This window comes from Opisthorchis viverrini, assembly GCF_000715545.1.
Source record: "Opisthorchis viverrini unplaced genomic scaffold opera_v5_52, whole genome shotgun sequence".
NCBI classification, from domain to species: domain Eukaryota; kingdom Metazoa; phylum Platyhelminthes; class Trematoda; order Opisthorchiida; family Opisthorchiidae; genus Opisthorchis; species Opisthorchis viverrini.
The window spans coordinates 403,128-422,504 of record NW_008751708.1 but is presented as its reverse complement, the minus strand read 5'-3'; the positions used below and the strand labels follow the sequence as shown (position 1 = coordinate 422,504).

The 19,377-nt window shown below is 45.7% G+C and overlaps 2 protein-coding genes across 2 annotated transcripts in view; one reads left to right on the top strand and one right to left on the bottom strand.

The window, feature by feature from the left end:
- Positions 1–3,041: 3,041 nt before the first annotated feature.
- Positions 3,042–19,377, bottom strand: part of T265_03566 (hypothetical protein) — a gene marked incomplete at both ends in the record, with an annotated part of 24,770 nt that continues 8,434 nt past the window's right edge. Inside the window, one exon of the mRNA XM_009168085.1 lies at positions 3,042–4,880. Coding sequence (XP_009166349.1) covers positions 3,860–4,880 — 1,021 coding nt within the window. The remainder of the gene's footprint in view (positions 4,881–19,377) is intronic.
- The window catches only part of T265_03565 (hypothetical protein), a gene marked incomplete at both ends in the record, with an annotated part of 4,773 nt that continues 4,621 nt past the window's right edge, over positions 19,226–19,377 (top strand). Inside the window, one exon of the mRNA XM_009168084.1 lies at positions 19,226–19,315. Coding sequence (XP_009166348.1) covers positions 19,226–19,315 — 90 coding nt within the window. The remainder of the gene's footprint in view (positions 19,316–19,377) is intronic.

Here is a 19,377-nt window from a genome sequence, read left to right as displayed (position 1 = left end):
GGACCTTCCGTTAGTAAATTCGCGCTCTAACCACCAGACCGTCTGACCTAACGGAAACATCAAGCGTATTGGGAGGAAGCTGTTGACAATGCTCCAGAACTCTTGCTCTCTACCGAACGTAGAGACGTCAGAACCCAGTTATTTTCTTACGTTGTATATTCCAACCCGAAATTCGGATGTCCTCTGTAGAGAGGTTTCTCATCGAACTGTTTTACTACTGAACATGAAATAATTCAAGAAATTTGATGGAGAAGTTTAATAATGACTGCCATTTGGCCACACACTAAACCTTGAAGAGAAACAAGTACACTTGTTCATTGCTTGACTACTGAATAAATGGTTGAAATTGAGCTATCTGAATCATAACTATGCAGTACGGATGGTACGACTCTATTTCCTTGCCGACAGTGATAACCCTCATGTACCCGAACATCTTAAACCAACACTTGAGGTGGATATCAGACGGGCGTCATACCTCACAGGGATTGAGTGCTTGTGTGTTCACAGGCACAAATATCCCCAGACTTAGAGCCACCTTACTGTTGGCCTAATCTGTTATTTGAATCACGCGGCGCTCGTGCAAACCAAGTTAAGTCCCGTACCGGCCGGAACTTGTCTATCGCTGATGGAGATGCGTGACTAGGACCGAACTAAGCTTTTAACCATAGTGCGCACCTATTGCAGTTGATACCACTATCATTCTTGTCCACCCGAGTGTAAATGGGTTCAACGTACTCTGTATACGATCATCTAGTAGTAATTTCCTATGGTAACTAGTTAGTGGGATATGAATGCGGAAAAGTCATAAATTCGTCTTTTCAAATACTGAAAAAATGAGCCTAGGAAGAGAGGATTCTGCATTACGACTTTTACAACCTTAAGATATGAATGACAGCAGTTGCAGCTGTGAGTTAACTCTGTCTTCTCATACGCTAGACAAAATTATTTCCTAGTGGCACCGTGCACATACCAACATTTCACCCGGAAAAATCCATGCCGGTGGCGTTTCAACTGAAGCATTTGCTTAATTGGTTCAATGGCTTTCACATCCGCTAAAAATGAACAACGCCCATTTAGATTCTTTCATGTGGCAGTGCTCGATCACTACCGTCAAAATTTCGTGAATTCGTTTACATACACACAGTATTGGATGGAAACAAATAGCCGTACAGACTTTGTGCGTAAACATCATTCCAAAATAGTGTACAAAACGGAGAGAACTCATTTCGCCTTACAGACAGGGTGGTTACTCAAAAAGCATCACTTTGAAGCGGAACACGACCGCACGCGTTAGCTTATCAACAAAAAAAACGATGACCTGTTGTATCAGTGAGTTCAGGACAGCATAACAATTACACCAAATAGTCTGTCTGTGCAGCGTCGGGTTTGATCGACTTATTTCAGCAGCTTGGACAAGCACAACACGTGAATTTCGGCGTCGAAGAAGAAAAGTAAGTAGTTAGTTCTACGTAGTTCGGTCCGTTTGAAACATTATCACACGTGTTGGGTTTAACACAGCAAAGGATACTAGTTTTATTCCAAAGTCCCTGCGAGCTCCCCTTCAGAACAGACAAAAGTGACAATAGCAATGTGACGTTCGGCACCAGCACTTAAGGGGACATCCAACAAAGCAGAACTATAGGTTCTTAACCGGACTTGGGAGTTATAATAATCTTCAGTAAGAGATCATCCCCTTTGAGGCAAATAGAAGTTTATGCCACTCCGTGTAACCGCGGGGGAAGTTACCTTGGAAGAGCCGATAGGTGTCCGACCTCCAGAATAAAAGTCCACGTGTCCTCTTGGGTTAGAGATTATTTTTCTCAAAATTCCGGACTGACCACCAAGCGGAAAACACCGGTCTCCTATGGGCGGACATCACTCTACAAACCATCAATTCGCACCCATCTCAGCACTTACCGCCCTGCTTCGTCACCAAAATTCGTCTTCTGAGGTTTATCGAGACCGCTGAAATAAATTGATTAGGGCTCACTGGTTAGAAAGGTGACCGTTGTGCTGCTCTGGCACAGTAGGTTACAGCATTAGTCTTCTCACCTGAAATACTGTGAATAATCTGGTCTTGTAAATTGCTATAAAACCCTTTTTCGGTTATCGCCCTTGGTACCGACAAGAGAATACGAATTGCATGGATACAGAATCCCCACGTCCTGTGTTATTTAGTTATCGCAACCAACAGACCCATCTTGAATTTCCTCTCCAAGGCATGTTACATGGTCGAAAACTTGTAAAATTTAGGAATACGTAGACGATCGCATTAAAAAGTGAGTGGAGTAAGCCTCATCTACGCTGAGGTGCCTTTGATGATGATCTCATCTGAATATTAAACTGCGGCAAAATTCAGCTGTGCTGACAGGAACGACTGGATATAACAATCGCCAGAGCAACGGGACAGTCCTCCGTAGCATTGAGTAGGAATTCCTTATAGATGGGTGGCCCGTTTAGACGACCCCAGAACTATTGGGTCATTCTTTGAAAACTACACACCACTAAATCTCGGCTTCCGCTCGTTTAGATAGGACAGTTTAAGTCCTCGTGAGATAGTGCTGAAGCATCTAGATTGCAAGGAATGTGGAGTCCAACACCGTGTAAAGCAACAGATACGCACAACTGACTTCATCTGAAAGCGAAACGGTATCCAGCGCCTAACAAACAGAAAATAGAGCGGGTTTGTAGACCGTGAACACCGCTCAGACACCTTTAATTTGGGGAAGTTCACCTCACAGAATCCATTAATCCAAACAACAAAGCTCAGCACAAAACACATTCAAGTCTCCCGCCTGCGACAGTTGTCAATCACATTCTTAGCAGAGGACATAACACCATGTGCTTAAATTTTCAGACAACTAATCGCGCCCTAGACTTACAGCGCACAAACATGAAGCTGTAAAATCTGCAGTCACGTGAACTTCACCTTGCTTCATTTGGGTGATGTAACTACAAACAGTTCCAACGTCCTATGCAAGTACCGCAATATTCTTGTTCAGAAATATGTGTAAGACTGATACACTGACCGTCAAGGCGGACTAGCGCAGTCGAAAAGAAGTTTTTGCACGCAACATAAATCCCCCAAAATTAAAGGACAATGAGGGCATGATATCAGCTGAACAATGGCGAATTAGCATCATACAGGAGGCATGCGTAGTTGAAAAATGCAAATGCACCAACCTATGGAAAACGAATTGAATACTTTCTTTACAGCACAATACTGAACTTCTCTGTCAATGGGAAGTCAGTAGTGTGGGAGCAGTATCGATCCGAATGTAAAAATAACTGGTTATCGGATTCAAACCAGAAAACACGCATCCCAGAAAAAGCAGGATCCTGGTTGAAAGAGATAACAAGACAACAATCGTTGGAGCTGCAGATGTGGATAAAGAATAGATGTACATATACAAGAAAGTGGAGCAAATAATGCACCTCGAGAAAAAACAAATTATAAAAATGTTCCGCGATGAAAAAATAAAACGGGGTCAGTGAGAAATAAAACTGAAAGGAAAAACGGATTGCACGTGACACCAAAATAACCCAACACCGTAGATGTTGGTTGATAAATACCGCAGTCGTACTAGTTAAGAATTTGTCATGCATTTGGGCGCGGTACGAGGGAAGTCGACTGGAGTTGATCACATCGCTTGGCAAACGGTCAAAACGGCCATAAAAGCTTCTTCATCATTCCTTTATTGATAGTCTATAAATCTGGGGTGTGATAAGTGTCGAAAACTAGACCAGGAACACATTGGTAATAAGGCGGATAGAGGGTCCGATGAAACTACCTCAAATTCAGGAGGCATTAGAAGCACCAAGGCCCAGATCATAAACAGATGTGATATTTGGAATTATCTTACTTGCCATTAATGCACAAATGTCCCGTTCCGATCGATGGGTTCGTCCCACTCAGGCCAGCTGGTGAGGGAGTGGCTGATGAAGAACCACGCAAAGTTCTCATGCTAGAATGTATAGGACCGCCAGATGGAGTAATACGACTTGGAGAATATGGAAAGTGATGAGTAGCTGACGCATGCTGTCCCACAGACGGTCCTGCATGGCCACGGTGAACAAATGTCGGAGGACCTGAAGATGGATGCTTTGTTAGGGGTGCTACAAAATGGGTGGAATATGGTGGCTGGTAGTTGGGTGAACGAGTTGACGTATGGGAATGATGGACTGAGGGATTGGCGACTGTTGTTTTCCTTGGAACAAGCACACAACTTGTACTGGAAGCGGATTGTGTGCGATTGATCGGGTGTGTGGAATTCTGATAGGAGTGCTGATAGGTGACTGATTGTGTGATCGAACAACTCCTTGGCTGGGGTGACTGGGACGGTGGTACAGACAACGGACGACCACTGGCAGAAGACAAAAAGTGAGTGGTTCCCGATGTAGTTCGTGACTGAGGTTGATGAAGGTGACTTTGTATGCTTGGATAAGGGTAGTGAAGTTGAACGGGGGGAGGTGGTGGTGGGGATGGGGTTGATGAGCGAGAGTCAGAGAAGAGTAAGGAAGTGGCCTGTGGTGCCAAGGTTAAGGTTAGAGGACTGAGGGGTGAGGCAATTTCATCGGAGCTAGAAGATATTGTGTTGGTTACAGGATCGCTGGACACAAGTGACGACGCTGCATCTGAATGTTGAGGAGATATTTGCGCCATGGGCCCGTTTGACATTAAATATGAACTGACACCTTCAGACGACAACACATCGCACGAACGCCGAAGGATAAGGTTTGGTTTAGAACGTATAAAGGACGAAGCTGTGTCTCTTAACTGTCCCACGGACACAGTTAAGGGGGAATTCGCCGAAAAATCAGTTGTTGATGTCGACACTGGGTTGGTGAGAGACAACAGCTTTTCGTAGTCACGCTGCAACCTGATTAGTGGAAGAAACAAGAGTAAGATCACACGGAGAGTCATTTATCTTGAAAGCCAACATAAAATGTAGAGGTAACAACATGCCCGATACACTGTACTTTGATACATAATCTGTATCTGAAAGACGGATTAGTTGACTAATATACGGACCCACGGGCGACGAAATATGTTTGTTACACGCGATACCCAAAGACATTTGAAAATACAGTGTGAACAGGAGTGCGCGACTATGTAAGAAACGGATAAATGGAACGTCTATCGTTTTTCGGTTTTGCGCCGGATGACTACTACTTCGACGAATCACGGACAGATGTGTTTATTCCTGTAACCCCATTGTTAGTTCCACTACCTTGGTAATGAGGCGGATTAGTTATGGTTCTTACGCCAACTGTTGATATCACAGTGGACAATATTGTAACCTGGCTGTACAAGCTAACGGACTCAAGATAATGTCCTCAGAGACATCTTCAATGAAAAATGATTTTACCAGCTCCCGGTAGAACGCACAAAGGCTAACGGCCAGTTTCAAGATGTCCACGGGATCGAATGAAGTTGTCCACATACGAGCCCGCGGTGTTATCTGGCTTGTCATTTACGCTCGAATTTGAACAGTGCGTGTTGAGAGCTTTTTACGCCGTACGTGCATAGTACTGTTGGGTAAATCGTGGCCACAGATTTTGCTTCATTAACTTCGCTCCACTCAAATCTACCCGAACCAAAGTACTATAATAAGTTCTTCTTACGAGCACCTCGTCTGGAAGAACTTCGCTGTCATTTTATACGCATGTCCACCAACGTATAATTGCATTTCACTCCAGGTAAGAGATCTGACTGGAACCTGGCTACGCTATGTTCTGATGTGTGTATGAAGAACACCGATCAAGAGTTATCGAAATTCACGAGGTACAACGCCGTTTAAAGTCGCAGTTCTGAACCTACAAAACACATATGGTATGCACTGAAAGGCGGGAAAACAGGAAATCATACTACCCTATCGCTCGTAAGTTATCGCTGAAACGCAACATGAACTGCGCATTTTCAACGTGGTTGCAAGATAAACGCGGTGTGGTTCAACCACCCGTAGCTGAATATAAGTAATTAATAAATAATGAACAAAACACATTGGTAATCAGCCGCTCGTGGCCGAGGAGTTAAGTGTTCAAACTACTAGCCGGCACATCGCAAGATAGACAGAGTTCTGAGATGCGCACTTCTGATGACTTTCAATAACGACAAAACAGTTGTACAAAGCTCAGTTTTCCGGCATAGACTGGCTTACTTACAGGAGTAATTAATAAATAATGAACAAAACACATTGGTAATCAGCCGCTCGTGGCCGAGGAGTTAAGTGTTCAAACTACTAGCCGGCACATCGCAAGATAGACAGAGTTCTGAGATGCGCACTTCTGATGACTTTCAATAACGACAAAACAGTTGTACAAAGCTCAGTTTTCCGGCATAGACTGGCTTCACTTACAGGACGAAATTTCTATCCTTTATGCTTTTTAGACATTTGTCGGGTTATTGAAAATAGGACTTCAGAATAAGAGGCATTTCAAACGTGCCAAATGCATCAAATCGACCTGGCATCCAACTGTACACAACAAGTTTGGTCGGGGTGTCTACTAAAGGCAGCCGCCGCACAGAAAGGTAGCGATGTTTCTGTGCGTCACATAACATGCTGCTTTAAGTTGGTCTACCTATTCGTATCCTCCCGAGACGGAACTCTTGACAAGTCTGTCTCTTTCTACTTAGTTGGCTAAGCAGCAACCTTGTGTGTAACTGAGTTCTTACACTGAAAGTGAAATTTGCCCAACAATACGAATTAAGTGCCTTGCAATGTGGGATACCTCGGCGGAAATCATGTATTCGTGCTTTGTTCAGAAGAACGTCAAAAAGTCACTGCATATAAGCATCAGGGTCGAATGATCAACCCGGAAGTCAATATGAAATATACGATAGTCTCAGTAAATTAATAAAAACCACATGGGGCTGTTTTCCACAGGAAACACATTGTCCCGTTCAGCTCAGGCGTCCATCTGGTGAACGACTGTCTGCCAGCAAAATGCCTTGTGTGAATACTGGATGCTTTACGGGAACACATACTGCACTTTTGAAGCTCAAATACAAGACTTAAGCATGTTTATTGAGATTACAGTACTTTTGCTAACCAAATGCTACTACCTTTTAACTTGAGACGATTCTCCAGCTGCTGCGACGAAAACCCTCAGTTCCAGATCAGGTTTTCCATAGACTGACTAAACTAAAACAACTAAATCTGTGATGTCTATCTTTCCATTCTCAAATAATTCGCTAATGAAGATTCATACGAAGCATAACGCTTATGGTGGTAAAATGGTCAGGAACAAATTGGAAAATTCCATATTTCTTGTCTTGTCATGTTGTTTTCACCGTAAACCGTTCAAGTTTGGTTGTTGGACGTGAATATATGACAATGACAATTTTATGACAATGGTTGCCAGAGTTTTCCTTATTCCTAGGAATTGGCAATATGTAGATATCCATTACTTTCGCTAAAGTAAAGCGTTTCCCCTACAAACGAACACTTTCTAATTGGTCACCAAAGTATACCTGTACTTTCCTCTGCTCAACCTTTTGGGGGTATCCAAGACAAAGACATCGAACAGTCAAGAGATTGCTTATGCGGTTGTTAATTGGAGATCATACATATAGTGCTAATTTCAAACATCTCGTTCGTCTGCATGTAGGAAGTGCCGGACTTGGTAGTTTCAATGGATACTCTGTCTCTAGGTATGCTTTTCATACATTTCCACTAGTAACCTTTTCTTGATATTATATACATGTTATTTATCAGCAACGAAACAAAGATGATTTCTAAACGTCCTCATACCATCCTTTCCACTTTGTGTTTTCGCGAAGCTCAAGTTTCGCTCCCCGTTCCAGTGTTCCGCTTACTGGCACCTTCAGCGTCACACCATGATTGGGTAAATCGAAAAGCTTAACTATTTTCTGCAATTAACTGACCGTACGAAAACGCCAAGTCAACTGACCACTGACTGGCTTGGCTGATTAAGCGTCGCTAACACAAGCAACACAAACGCTGTTACCCAGGTTCACACCGTTGTCGCCAGACAGCATCTCCAGCGGTTGTTCCATGAGAAGCAATCTCTTACAGCACAAACCGTCTTAATCTTACTGGCACCATCCCCACAACATGCATTATTTCCATCATGCATCGAACCGTCAACCACAAATAGCCAGTGGTCTGCAAGCCTGTTTCTACCTGTGGGAAAACTTCGAGCAGTCTATTGGTTGCAAGCGTCCTGTTCGTCATTCAACTCAGGCCACGCCACTGAAATCTCACTGAAATATTTAGATTATGACCATGGTAAGAGCCACAAAACATTCACGGAAATCAGATGAAAATCTTTCCTGATTGAAACAGGGTCACCTGGCAAAATAATGTCCCCAAGGTGGCGTAACCTCGTGAGAGATTCGTGCGTCCAAGCTGTGAAGTCTCACTTGAATAAAGATGGGAAAACAAATGAGCCAAGTCACTGCCAGTCGAGAAGAGTCAGCTGATGTGGCGGCGTGATGTATCCACTATGCCCGTGGTAGAACTTCGGTATGACAGTTGACTAGTGTACCTGGTACAACGCATAAGGTACTTCAATTGTAGTGTTCCAATTTCAGTCGTAATACATACAATATGAATAAACAAATAGACGGGCTGATATGGAGAGCTGCAAATCATGGCGATCAGTTCACTGTGAGTAAATGAGTTTGGTGCAAACAGACAAGCAGTTACGTCTGACAGAGAGTGTAGTCCCTGAGGTTTTGGAGTTGATTATCCTGAGGATTCCAGTGTGAAAAATTAGGGCCGTTATATGGCCTCTTCGACAGATAGTGCTCCGGACGTTGACAGGACATGTGGACACATACTTGTTAAACGACAAAGTCGAACGAAGTTTGTCCTGAAATCCATCATTTTCATTTACCTAGTCGTATGTTGTCCACCCCAAGGACTCAATTACCTGGAATTAGGCACGTAATAATCTTCTCAGCAGACGATAACTCGGTATGTGTAACGCATGGCGAAGCCAACTTAAGCTTGTAGTGCCGGAGAATTGCCGACTGCTTCACCAAAAACCCGCTTTCTAATAACTTTACTGCAAGTTCGTTAGTTCCAGATATGCTTCCGAGAAATCGTAGGTCAATGACCTGGGGGTGCCACAGACCATACCTCCGAAGTGGTCAAGTTTTGTGGACATACAATAATACAGCCCGTACTGTAGTCTGATATACGCTTTCCCTGGGAAGTAGTGATATAAATTTTGGAAGCCACAAGTGGTACAAATTGAGAAACGCAATTCTGTCTTTTGAAGTTCGTGTGTTCAAATTGTTTGTTGCGCCACCGTCAGAGCTAAAGCAAGTTCAAAGATACAGCGTTCCAAAACTTCTAATGTCACTTCTTGTGCGGTGGAAGGGACATCCGTGAACGCAGAACTGCGCGGGCAAATGATACTTCAAGGTTGCCTAGGCCGAGGAAGGACGTTTGATTGAGGTACCCCAGCTTGAGCCTTTGACTCAAAAGTCTGACCCACAAGGCAGTGGGAGGACGTAGGGTTTTGTTCGGGGACCCTGCCCGGAGCCGATGACCCGACAATCCGACCTGCTCGGCTGCAGAGGGTTGGCCTGACCCGAGGGCACAGGGAATAAGGCATTACTGTCTCATTCCTGATGCGGCTGCGCACAGCAGGTGCTTCTGAGCAGCATCGGACTCTTTGGTTTCAAAATCATTTCGACCGTATTGGATAATGCGCCGGCGGTCACGGTCAACCGATCGGAGTTTGCGGATTTGGGGCCAACCTTTTCTAACCCGTCCTTCCTCAGGGGAAGGCAGCATCACTGCTTCCATGAATATGAACATGCTGGTCGCCTGGGGGAAACACCTTACTTCCTTCACGCTCCTGTCGCAGAGGACAGTACAACTTTTCCCCAGACCGCCTCGTAGCACGATTACTCGTAATACGGGGTCTCGCTGCTCCTCTTTGGATTTCCTGGCATGGTTACATCTTGTGGGACTAAGTTTCCGCCAGTGTAGCCTGCGGGATTACAGATTGTGTTCAGCACACAGCTGAAGCTATCGTTCATTATTGTCCGTACGTACCGATCTTACCCCGTGGCATTGCAAACAATACTAAATAATCTAAATAATTCTGCCTCACGGTTCGGCATGAGCTTCACACCTGCAAAGTGTAAAGTGTAAAGACTGGGTGGGCTCGAGCCCTAGCCTCATGCTTCCGGACGAACCGACTGAGGTAGCAGACAAATCTGTTCACCTGGGCAGCTGCATCAGTCCCGGCGGTCTGGCGAAAGATATTTCCATCCGGATTGGGAAGGCCAGAGCAGCTTTTGTGAACCCACGTCACTGTCATGTAGGCGTGACATCGGATTCTCTGTCAAGGATCTAGTTTACAATGCTACGGTGCGCTCCATATTACTAAACGGATAAGAAACCTGGCCGTTGCGCGCTGAGGACGTCAAAAGACTTTCAGTGTTTGGTCATCGATGTCTTCGGAGAATTACCCGAATCTGGTGGGAACACCGGATCAGCAATTCTGACGTATGCCGAATGGTATTCAGGAGAAATACAGTCGACCGACTTCCTCGAAGGGCTCTTTTCGCACAACCACGTGAAGGGTGGAAGAGAGCCAGAGGCGGTCAAACAATGACTTGGCAGCGAAGTATGAAAGCCATTACCAGCAAACTCAGCTGCGCTGGTCACTGCCGTCTTCCTGGATGGGAACCACGAGACGGGCCACATCAACGGCTGGAGACATTGTCAGACATGGCCCAGTCGCGCACTCCATGGCGCTCGTGCATCCAAGTTATTGTCTTCATTACATAGCTCATTTTCCAACCCCAACCCCCCACTTGACAGCCCACTGACAGTGCTGGATTTATGTACCAATTTATCATCTCCCGCCTGAAATGCGTAGCTACCTATCCCCCCCCCAAATCCTCGGTGAACGAAACTGCGGCAGCTACAACCACTGTACGACGAGTACGCGGTTATTACAGCTGACAATGATGAATGTCACTCCTTGAACTCTCAAAGGTATGTTCAAAGACTGTTCGTTCTGCAGCATGACTGCACTTTGTGAAGCATATGCCGAAGAACCGGATGATTATGGTCAGCATTTTCGAGTACTATGCTCTTCAGAGTGACACCACAGCACTTAATTCAATATGAGTAGAAATCCGCGATAGCAGAAACGAACAACCAAATACTGATTCCGGTTCCCTGTTATGCACTTAATCCGCAAATGTTCACTACGTTCTGGAATACGGTCACGAAACTAATTCAGTCCACAAGCAGGACAAAATAAGTAGTATATTTTATTCGCCCCCAAAACGCTACAGAGCCAGTAGATCAAGTAGAGCAAGTCACCTTCGCCGGTGTGGTCGCACTCTTAAAATGTGGCCGAACCAGCGAGGCACGGTGAAGGGAATCACATAGCCTAGTTCGAAGCCCTTCCTGGACAATGCCGTACTTCTTTCATTAATCTTATCCGTTGCTGGAAACGCTCCGTAAACAGCAGCTGGGTATCCTATACGTGTGGTGACCAAACGTTGAATCCATGGACGAAAAGTGACCTGACTGATGTAGGACACCCATCCTTTCAAGAGGCTTATGATGCGTCAGTGCCAAAGTTACCGAAGTTTCATGAGTAACTGGCCAGAAATGTCTTTTGCAGCTGATATTTGGCTTTCAAGCGGGGTGAAATGACTAACAGGCTCGAGCTGTTTACGGATGCTTGCCAACAGAAGTAAGATTGAAGGCCAGGTTTGCACGTTTTCGCCTCACACTTAAGTAGTGAAAAACGAAACAACTCTGGCTGAATTTTTTGAAAGATTACTCAGGTGAATCGGACGATTAGTCTTTGCAACCTTAGTAAATGACTGTTTCTAAGGTGGGGTTCTACGCTACTGAGTTACCACAGCAAAGTTCTGTCGAAGGTAGAATCCGGACACCCTTGAGCTGTGATCGTGGTGGAAAAGGATGAGGAAAGTTGACTGTACGCGCAGACACAACCTGACTTCTTTATGAAAAGCGAAACGTCTTGTTAAAAGATAGTTCCACCGAGTAGAAAGCAGCTTGATGTCCAGAAAAAATTCAACCGTTGGCCGTTGTTACATGATGTCTCAGATGTTTAATGTCTCAGAATTTATCAGTTGGAAGATCCAACCAACGCAAACACAATCACTACCGAAAGAGTCTTGCGCTTCCAACACGTCAACTCGAAGGTGTGGGTTAATCTGTGAGGAATGGAGACTTGGTGAATTTTCGACACAACTGACGCGAGCTTTACGAAGAGGAGAGGGGTCCAGCAAACATGTGACTTTTTAGGTTGGAAATATGACTTATCTTGTCTAGATGTCGGACTACAAAGTAGTGAACTGTGTCAGTAGAGTATCCGGACTTGCGAGCACAATCGCCCGAAATTGTGGTGACACCATCATCACCGTCATCGACAGCATGACAGTATTCAACACCGATGCTTCACTGCCGTGGTGACAGAAGAGGCGTGGTTAGTCTGAGGCATTTGCTCAATTATCTACTGACCGATAGCGATTCACGTTCAACGTCCCGTAAAGGCTGCATATTGTCTTGCTTACACTAACCTTCTCCAGACTTGTTGAGATTCGTAAGCAATCACCAAGCAATCTCTAACAACCCAGACTACGTGCACCTTTCCGCAAAATCTAGAACTGGTGCTCAACCATATTACTTTGTGTTATGGATGGAAATAATCACAACAGAACGCCATATACCTAGAAAACTGAGGTTTGCAACTGATATCCAATGAAGGGCTGCAGTATCCACAAGTATTGGTTGCCACGCGCTCCAGAGCGAGTTGAACTAACGGCCATTGTTGCTCCATGTCAGGTCTTCTCACCTAACGCCACATCTAAGCCCTGACAATGCGCAGTTGGTTCTCTGAGCATGCTCACATCACAGAGCTCTTGCCGACTAGCTGCCTGTTCACAGGCGCGTTATGTCAGCTTCAGGCACAGTGTCCGATCCCAAACAAATGTTCCAGCAGGAAAAGTTTTGAACACATCTTTCCCAATAACGTCTACAGTCAACATGATCAATTCAAGACCACTGATATGTGGTGGTGAGTAGCAAACAACATGGTGGCAACTGATATATCTAAAGCTTTCAATTGTCACCTAAAGTTGGCTTTCCGTACACACTCAAGAGTTAATTACTGTTACATGTTTAAAACCCGGCAAAGCATTACCAGTTCTTCTGAACCCAAACGCCCGGTTACTTTATTCGAGCTGGAGATGGCTAAACGGATCTACTCAAAGGATAGCTAGTTGTTCTTGCTTTTCGACTGCCCCCATCTGGACTTGGAAGACCTGGTAGTAGTTCAGTCATTGTACTTCTTTCGAATCGCATATCAGCTGTGCACCGAAGGGGTGTCACAGCTGAACGATTTTTCTACCTGCGCTCGAACTCCTGATCAACATATGGGTGGTTGCCAGCGACGGTCGAAGGAAGCAATAAAGTTGAAAGAAAAACTGATCCCTGACTGCCTTAGAGCTGCAAGTAGCGGGTGTGCATGTTAAGAAAACGAAAAACAATATTTCTTGTCTGTACAGCAGATATATGCTAGGTCTCGGGGCGTACAGACTTTGTTGATATGAATTCAATCCGAAAAAGCGGATTCTGCTATTTAGCCGACTAGAATGAGCAGTGCAATCGCCGTTTCTCGACTAGTCGCTGACAAAGAGTTCAAGGCGGTAACAGCGTGAGTCACATGGGTGGGTTGCTGAGAAAGGGAAATACCCACGTCGATGTCTACCAAACACCCAGGAAAAAACTGCAGGTCACTGGCTGCCACTGAGTTAACAGGTCACGAGTCATGTACCAAGAGTATGTTGGTTACCGCTGCAGGTTCGTTAAACGAAAAACGAAAGAGATCGGAAATAATGACCAGAAATGGGAGACTACGATCCGACAAGCTCATTGAGGTTTAATCGCTATAGTTGTCTGATGAAATGGGAAACAGGACAGCTACGCTTGAAGGCAGTATTTGTGATGCGGTAGCGCCTACTGACCGTGACTGAGATAATTCGTGAGGATAGTTCCGACGTCGCCATCCAGGGAGGAGGCACATATCAGCCCGACTGATTGGGACTTTTGTGCCTTGTTCAAAGGCGAGACTTTCCGCATTCCTACCGTTCCAGCTCAGTAAAACGCCATCATCAGAATCGATAACAGCATCTGTACCGGACCGCATCCTGTACGCAGAACAGCACCCATACTCTTTGCAATCGACTTCATTCCTCTCTGCCAGGTCAAAAGTTGACCACGTCTGCTTGCACTACTATGAAATGGGCAAGGAAAACAGCACTCTTTTCGGTCAATGATGAGTTCACACACGCAAAACATTGCCAAACCACGGCAGCTTGTGGTGAGGGATACATTCTTCGAGTGAAATCTCTACTCCACAGCCGAAAAGCCGTTTCCTAGTTTTCTTGTTGCGGATTCGGCGTCACCATCTTATGTGAGCTATGGTTCAGGGAGAACGGTTATCGAAGATCTGAAGAAGCTGCAGTTCTGCTGCCCAAAGAGGCCACATCTCACAGCCATGTAACAAAACAGACCACATTGTAGCCTAATACATATGCCCCTTGAGATTCAGGGGTAGTCACTAGATATTCTGGCGTTCGTCTCATCTCGTCGAGCACAAAATTGAGTAGAAAACGAGGATGAGCATCCTTGTTTCTGTAAGCTAGCCTTCAGAGAGCCTTCCCTATAGTCACGCAATACAGAGAACTTATTATATTAACAACTTCCCGGACATTCCCTACTGGACAAGCATGTTAGGGAGAAGAGACTCGTCAAGTGAGTCGAGTGATACTCGATAACCCAGGAACATCAAAATTTGTGGGGTCCTGAACGCGATGGTGTGGATATTTGGTCAATGAAACCGCCATCAAGCTGCTCCTAATTGAGTGCTTCACGCTCGACCATCAGACAACAGAGGGACAGGTGACGTCAAGTCTTGTTACGATCAGAGTCAAGTTGATCCCCTGCAGTTGCCACTCAATACTAGCCCATTTATGAAGATGGGAACCATCACTGGTGCTGACCAGTTGTCTAGGACTTTTCCCAGATGGAGGCAAACAGACCAGATAAGCGTTATCTGAGGACTCCATTCCGATCCTTGAACAATGAGGCTGCGAAGACATTCGGGCATATGGAGCTTGAAACAACCTCCGAGGCCGTGGAGGTTCACCGTCCAGGGTCCTATCGCAGTTCTGGTCGCGCCACTGTGATGTTTTCTGATTCCGCTCATAGCCGATTTCCGTGGACCGATCAACCGAAGCTACCTCCGATCATTCCCTGCCTACTGGGCTCCTTTCATTTCCTTGATCTTCTACGTCTATTAAGCCTCAGGGACGAGCACGCTGAGTTTCACTTGGCTTCTGATAATTCGTCAAGCTGAGTTGTGTTCAGAGCCAGGGGGAACATTTCACCGAGATTCAAGCAGCGCTATTGTCCTGTCTGATATCGTGCCTGAGCGGATCCGGTAGCGCCGTGCCACAGGCAAAACTTCCAACAGTGTGCCCAATAGTATGCATAGAACTTACCGAGGTGATGATGAAAGTAAAACGTCTGGTAAGCATTGTTAGTGAGTTCGAAAGTCCAGGAAACATGCACTGTTACATTTGCGTTGTACTGTTGTGTGATAGTGCATGTCTTCCGGATGCGCAAAAAGACCAGGAATCCTTAACCCTTAAAGCAGCCGGACCACGCATAAAGTCCCCAATCTCCGAGAAGCCGGTGAATGAGGCTGTTTTGTTTCACACTTTGGAGGACAACTACCCAGGACTCCCAGTGCATCCTCAACGTTTGTAGGTGTATCTCATCTCACCGGAACCTTGTACACCTGCTAGCCCTCGGTAATGGACTAAGAGTAATTCATACGATGCCCGTATGTGGCATGAAGTCGGGATGCAGCCAACGCCCCAATGCGGTCAAGCAACAAAGTGTCAACTCGGCTGAAGCACCAAACACTAACTTTCGTCCCTGTTCAAAACGCTGTCGAGAGGAAGCAGCTAGAACTAAGTAGCCCAAACAAGCGCAGTCGAGAGATATATGTTGCGTACGAACCACAGACCTTCCGGCTAGGAAGTTTGTGCTTTCATTGATGACTAAGGTGAACGGAAATGGAGAATCAGACATCCTTCCTATACATTATTTTGGAAGGATACTTGGAGAGCTCCCTGTACACCCTTACGCTCAGAAGTATGTGCATAAGGGCCGGGTTGTTCCAAACCTTGCCCACCATCCTTTGTTGGGGAAGAATGACGGGAAAAACTGCCAGACTGATAGGAACAAAGGCAGCTTTGAATTGAAGGAACACCAGGATTGTGGGTTTCTCCAATGCCTACGGGGGTGTTAAGATGTGGCCGACGTAGCCTTCATCTGGTCCAAATCCCACTTGATGTCCAAGGGTCAATGTTTCGGGCGAAGCTAACATTGCCTACCACATTCGCTCCGAGTAGGTGTTTACGAAGACGGGTACTATTATTGATCCACTGCACTTATTTGGGAGGTTTCTTCTATCTGACAGATACAAGTAAGACAGGAAGTGGGGAATTCACCGCTCTCCTTGAACGAAACCAGGTGAAGTACGGTAGTGCACTTTTTAGGCTAAAGGAAGTTCCATACTCACAATCAAAGCTTCTGCCACACGCCAGCAGCCCGGATAGGAAATAGCAGGTGGCAAGCCGAATTATTGGTCGAAATATCTTGCCTGACGGTTCAAATGTCTTTTCAGGATATCAGTAAGTAGTCGCAGTTACGTGGTTTCACTAAAAGGAAGCTTTGGAGGAACTGTTGATCCGATTAGGCGGAACGAAACGGAACGACCGGAATTTTACATTCGTTCCATTTTATTCTTTCGACCTTTTTAAGCTCGCCAAGCTTCCTGTTGTGTATCGGACGATCCGTACGATTGTAGTTGTAACAGGAAGGGATATATTCCCAGGCCTCTAGCAAAATGTCATCCGAGAGGCAAGCCAGGCAAGCGTACCACGCAAACTTTGAAGACCTCACTCTAATAGCATACAAAACCTGGGGAGCTGCTAGGTGTTGGCAGGGCAACCTTGATACATTTCTTTGGTCAGTCTCATTGTTGTGCGTTGGCCGGGATACCGGTGGAGCGCCCAAACCGAGGAGCCATCAGTCACTATCGACCATGACTATCGATCCATAAATTATTCAAAGAATACCTTCACAAGATGAGCGAATCCTTCACCTGAGATATCGTCATTCGGGGAGCCAGTCTTGAACACGCAATAAGGATTCTGTGACTAGTGGATGAGTGGCGCTATCTTCTAACTGAAATTACACTGCTATTTAGTTGCTCGTAGCAGTGTTTGTGTTCAGCCAGTGGCCAGAAGGTCACGGGCTCGAAACTCTCAGAGTTCCGTTAAGTGCACGCTGCTGATGATTCCCAATGGAGATAAAACAGATGTGCAGAGCTTCTGAGCTTCTCAGCGCAAATTGGCTTCACTGACAAGACAAAATATCAACGGAAAATTATTGATAAATCAAACTGCCGGCTGTAGGTCGCGTATGTGGCACTGTGGTTATAATTGCCGTTTTCGTTAGCAATTGGCCTGGCAAAATAAAAGAGAGAAGGAAAGAGTTCAGCTGTAGCACCTTTCTGGTGCCTAGCTGCTATGCCACCCGAAGGAAGCACGAGGGCTGGGATACTGCCAGGTTGCCCAAGCCTAGACAGGGGAAGTCGAGTGGCGGGGGTCGGATTCGAACCACGGACCTTCCGGTCAGTAAATTCGCGCTCTAACCACTTGGGCCATCTCGGCCCATCTCTGGTAAAATAAGGATGGAGCCACTAGGTAAGACCACTGCCGCGCGCGTCAGTGCAGTTTTTCTCGGGAAAACCGACAGGGGATACTATGTGCTGAAAGCAACAACAGCGGAAGCAATTCACGCACGCCATTTGGCGCACGAACGGGCAATATCTGCCAATGTTTCTAGTCATTGGCGTGTCCTATATGGGGGTTTCCTTCAAGTAGACGACTATAACCGCCTCAAATGAGTTTGCTGGTCATGCATTTCACACTTCGCTGTCAAGTATTATTTGACCTCCTCTGGCTCATCCTTACACTTTACATGATTGTGCGAAACAACTCCTAGGGGGGTCGAGTGACGTACGAAGAATGTGATCAAGCAAGCACAACCTATGGGGTGTGACTATTTGAGCCCTCTTGGACCAGTTATTCCCAAGGAAACTGTTCGAATTACCTCAATATCATTAATCTTATGTTCCCACTGGACTCGGGAAATGTCCCGAAGACAGCGACGGTCGAAATTCTTCTAATGTCTTCAGCTCACAGTAGTCAACTTTCTTACCCACACAACAATACGGTGTGCACCGCAGCGCCGTCAATGCGACCAATAACATGCAAGCTGATGTCACGTTCACGCCAGATGATGCGGTTGGGGATCGAGAGTAAACAAGAAAAAAATCGGCTTTGGTTCATTTAATTCGCTAACCCCGAATCCACAACCGTGGCGATATCAGTTGATGTAGAAGACGGGACGACCTGGGAGTAACCAGCTATGTGCTGTGTTGTGAAGGCCAGGAAAATGAACCATGCATGGTGGTCATCTGCCAATCCATGGATGCAGATGTGGAGTAAAATCAATACTTCGTATTAAGGAAGGATAGTATGGGAAATTGCAAGACCTTCAAAGATGTCCACAAGAGGGGTTGTGTTTCGACACAATAAGTACACGGCCTAACCCGTATAGCCTGTCGAGCAGGACCAACTACTCTATCGAAATACACTTCTTTCTAAATCCATTCTGGAGTACTTCCGGCATAACTTATCGGATGACCACACCGGTCTTAAGAAATGCTCCAGAGAACCCAATGGTCAAAAATTGGATGCTTTTACTTATCTGCACAAATATGCCAAGTCTCCTATCCACAAAATAGTATCGAACCGAATGCCACAGACTTGACTCTGACAGTGCGAAGGTGCCACAGGAAAAGCAAGGCGCTGACCCTCCCAAATCAAGTGAATTCTTCGGGTTGAAAGGAGCAAAGAGATGAAAAGAGCGCGATTTTAGCCAACCGCAATCATTCTGAAGCACCTAAACGTCCGAGGCTTTATAGAGGTTAGCGATCACCACTAAAAGAATATGAGTGCTTCAGCTGAAAATTCGCACTGGTTAGGAACAGAGAACGGGCTCAAAGTGATTGAGGTCGCATTTCGTTATCTGTTTGGTGCACATCAATTATGAAACCATCATTGGAATGCGATCCCATCGGGCCTCTTCGACCGGCTATGTCATTAATTCATCATCAAATACCAGAACAACTGACCAAAGTAATTCGGAGATCTCGACGGAAGCAAATTGCTAGGCTTATGAACTGTTACACCTTCAGGGG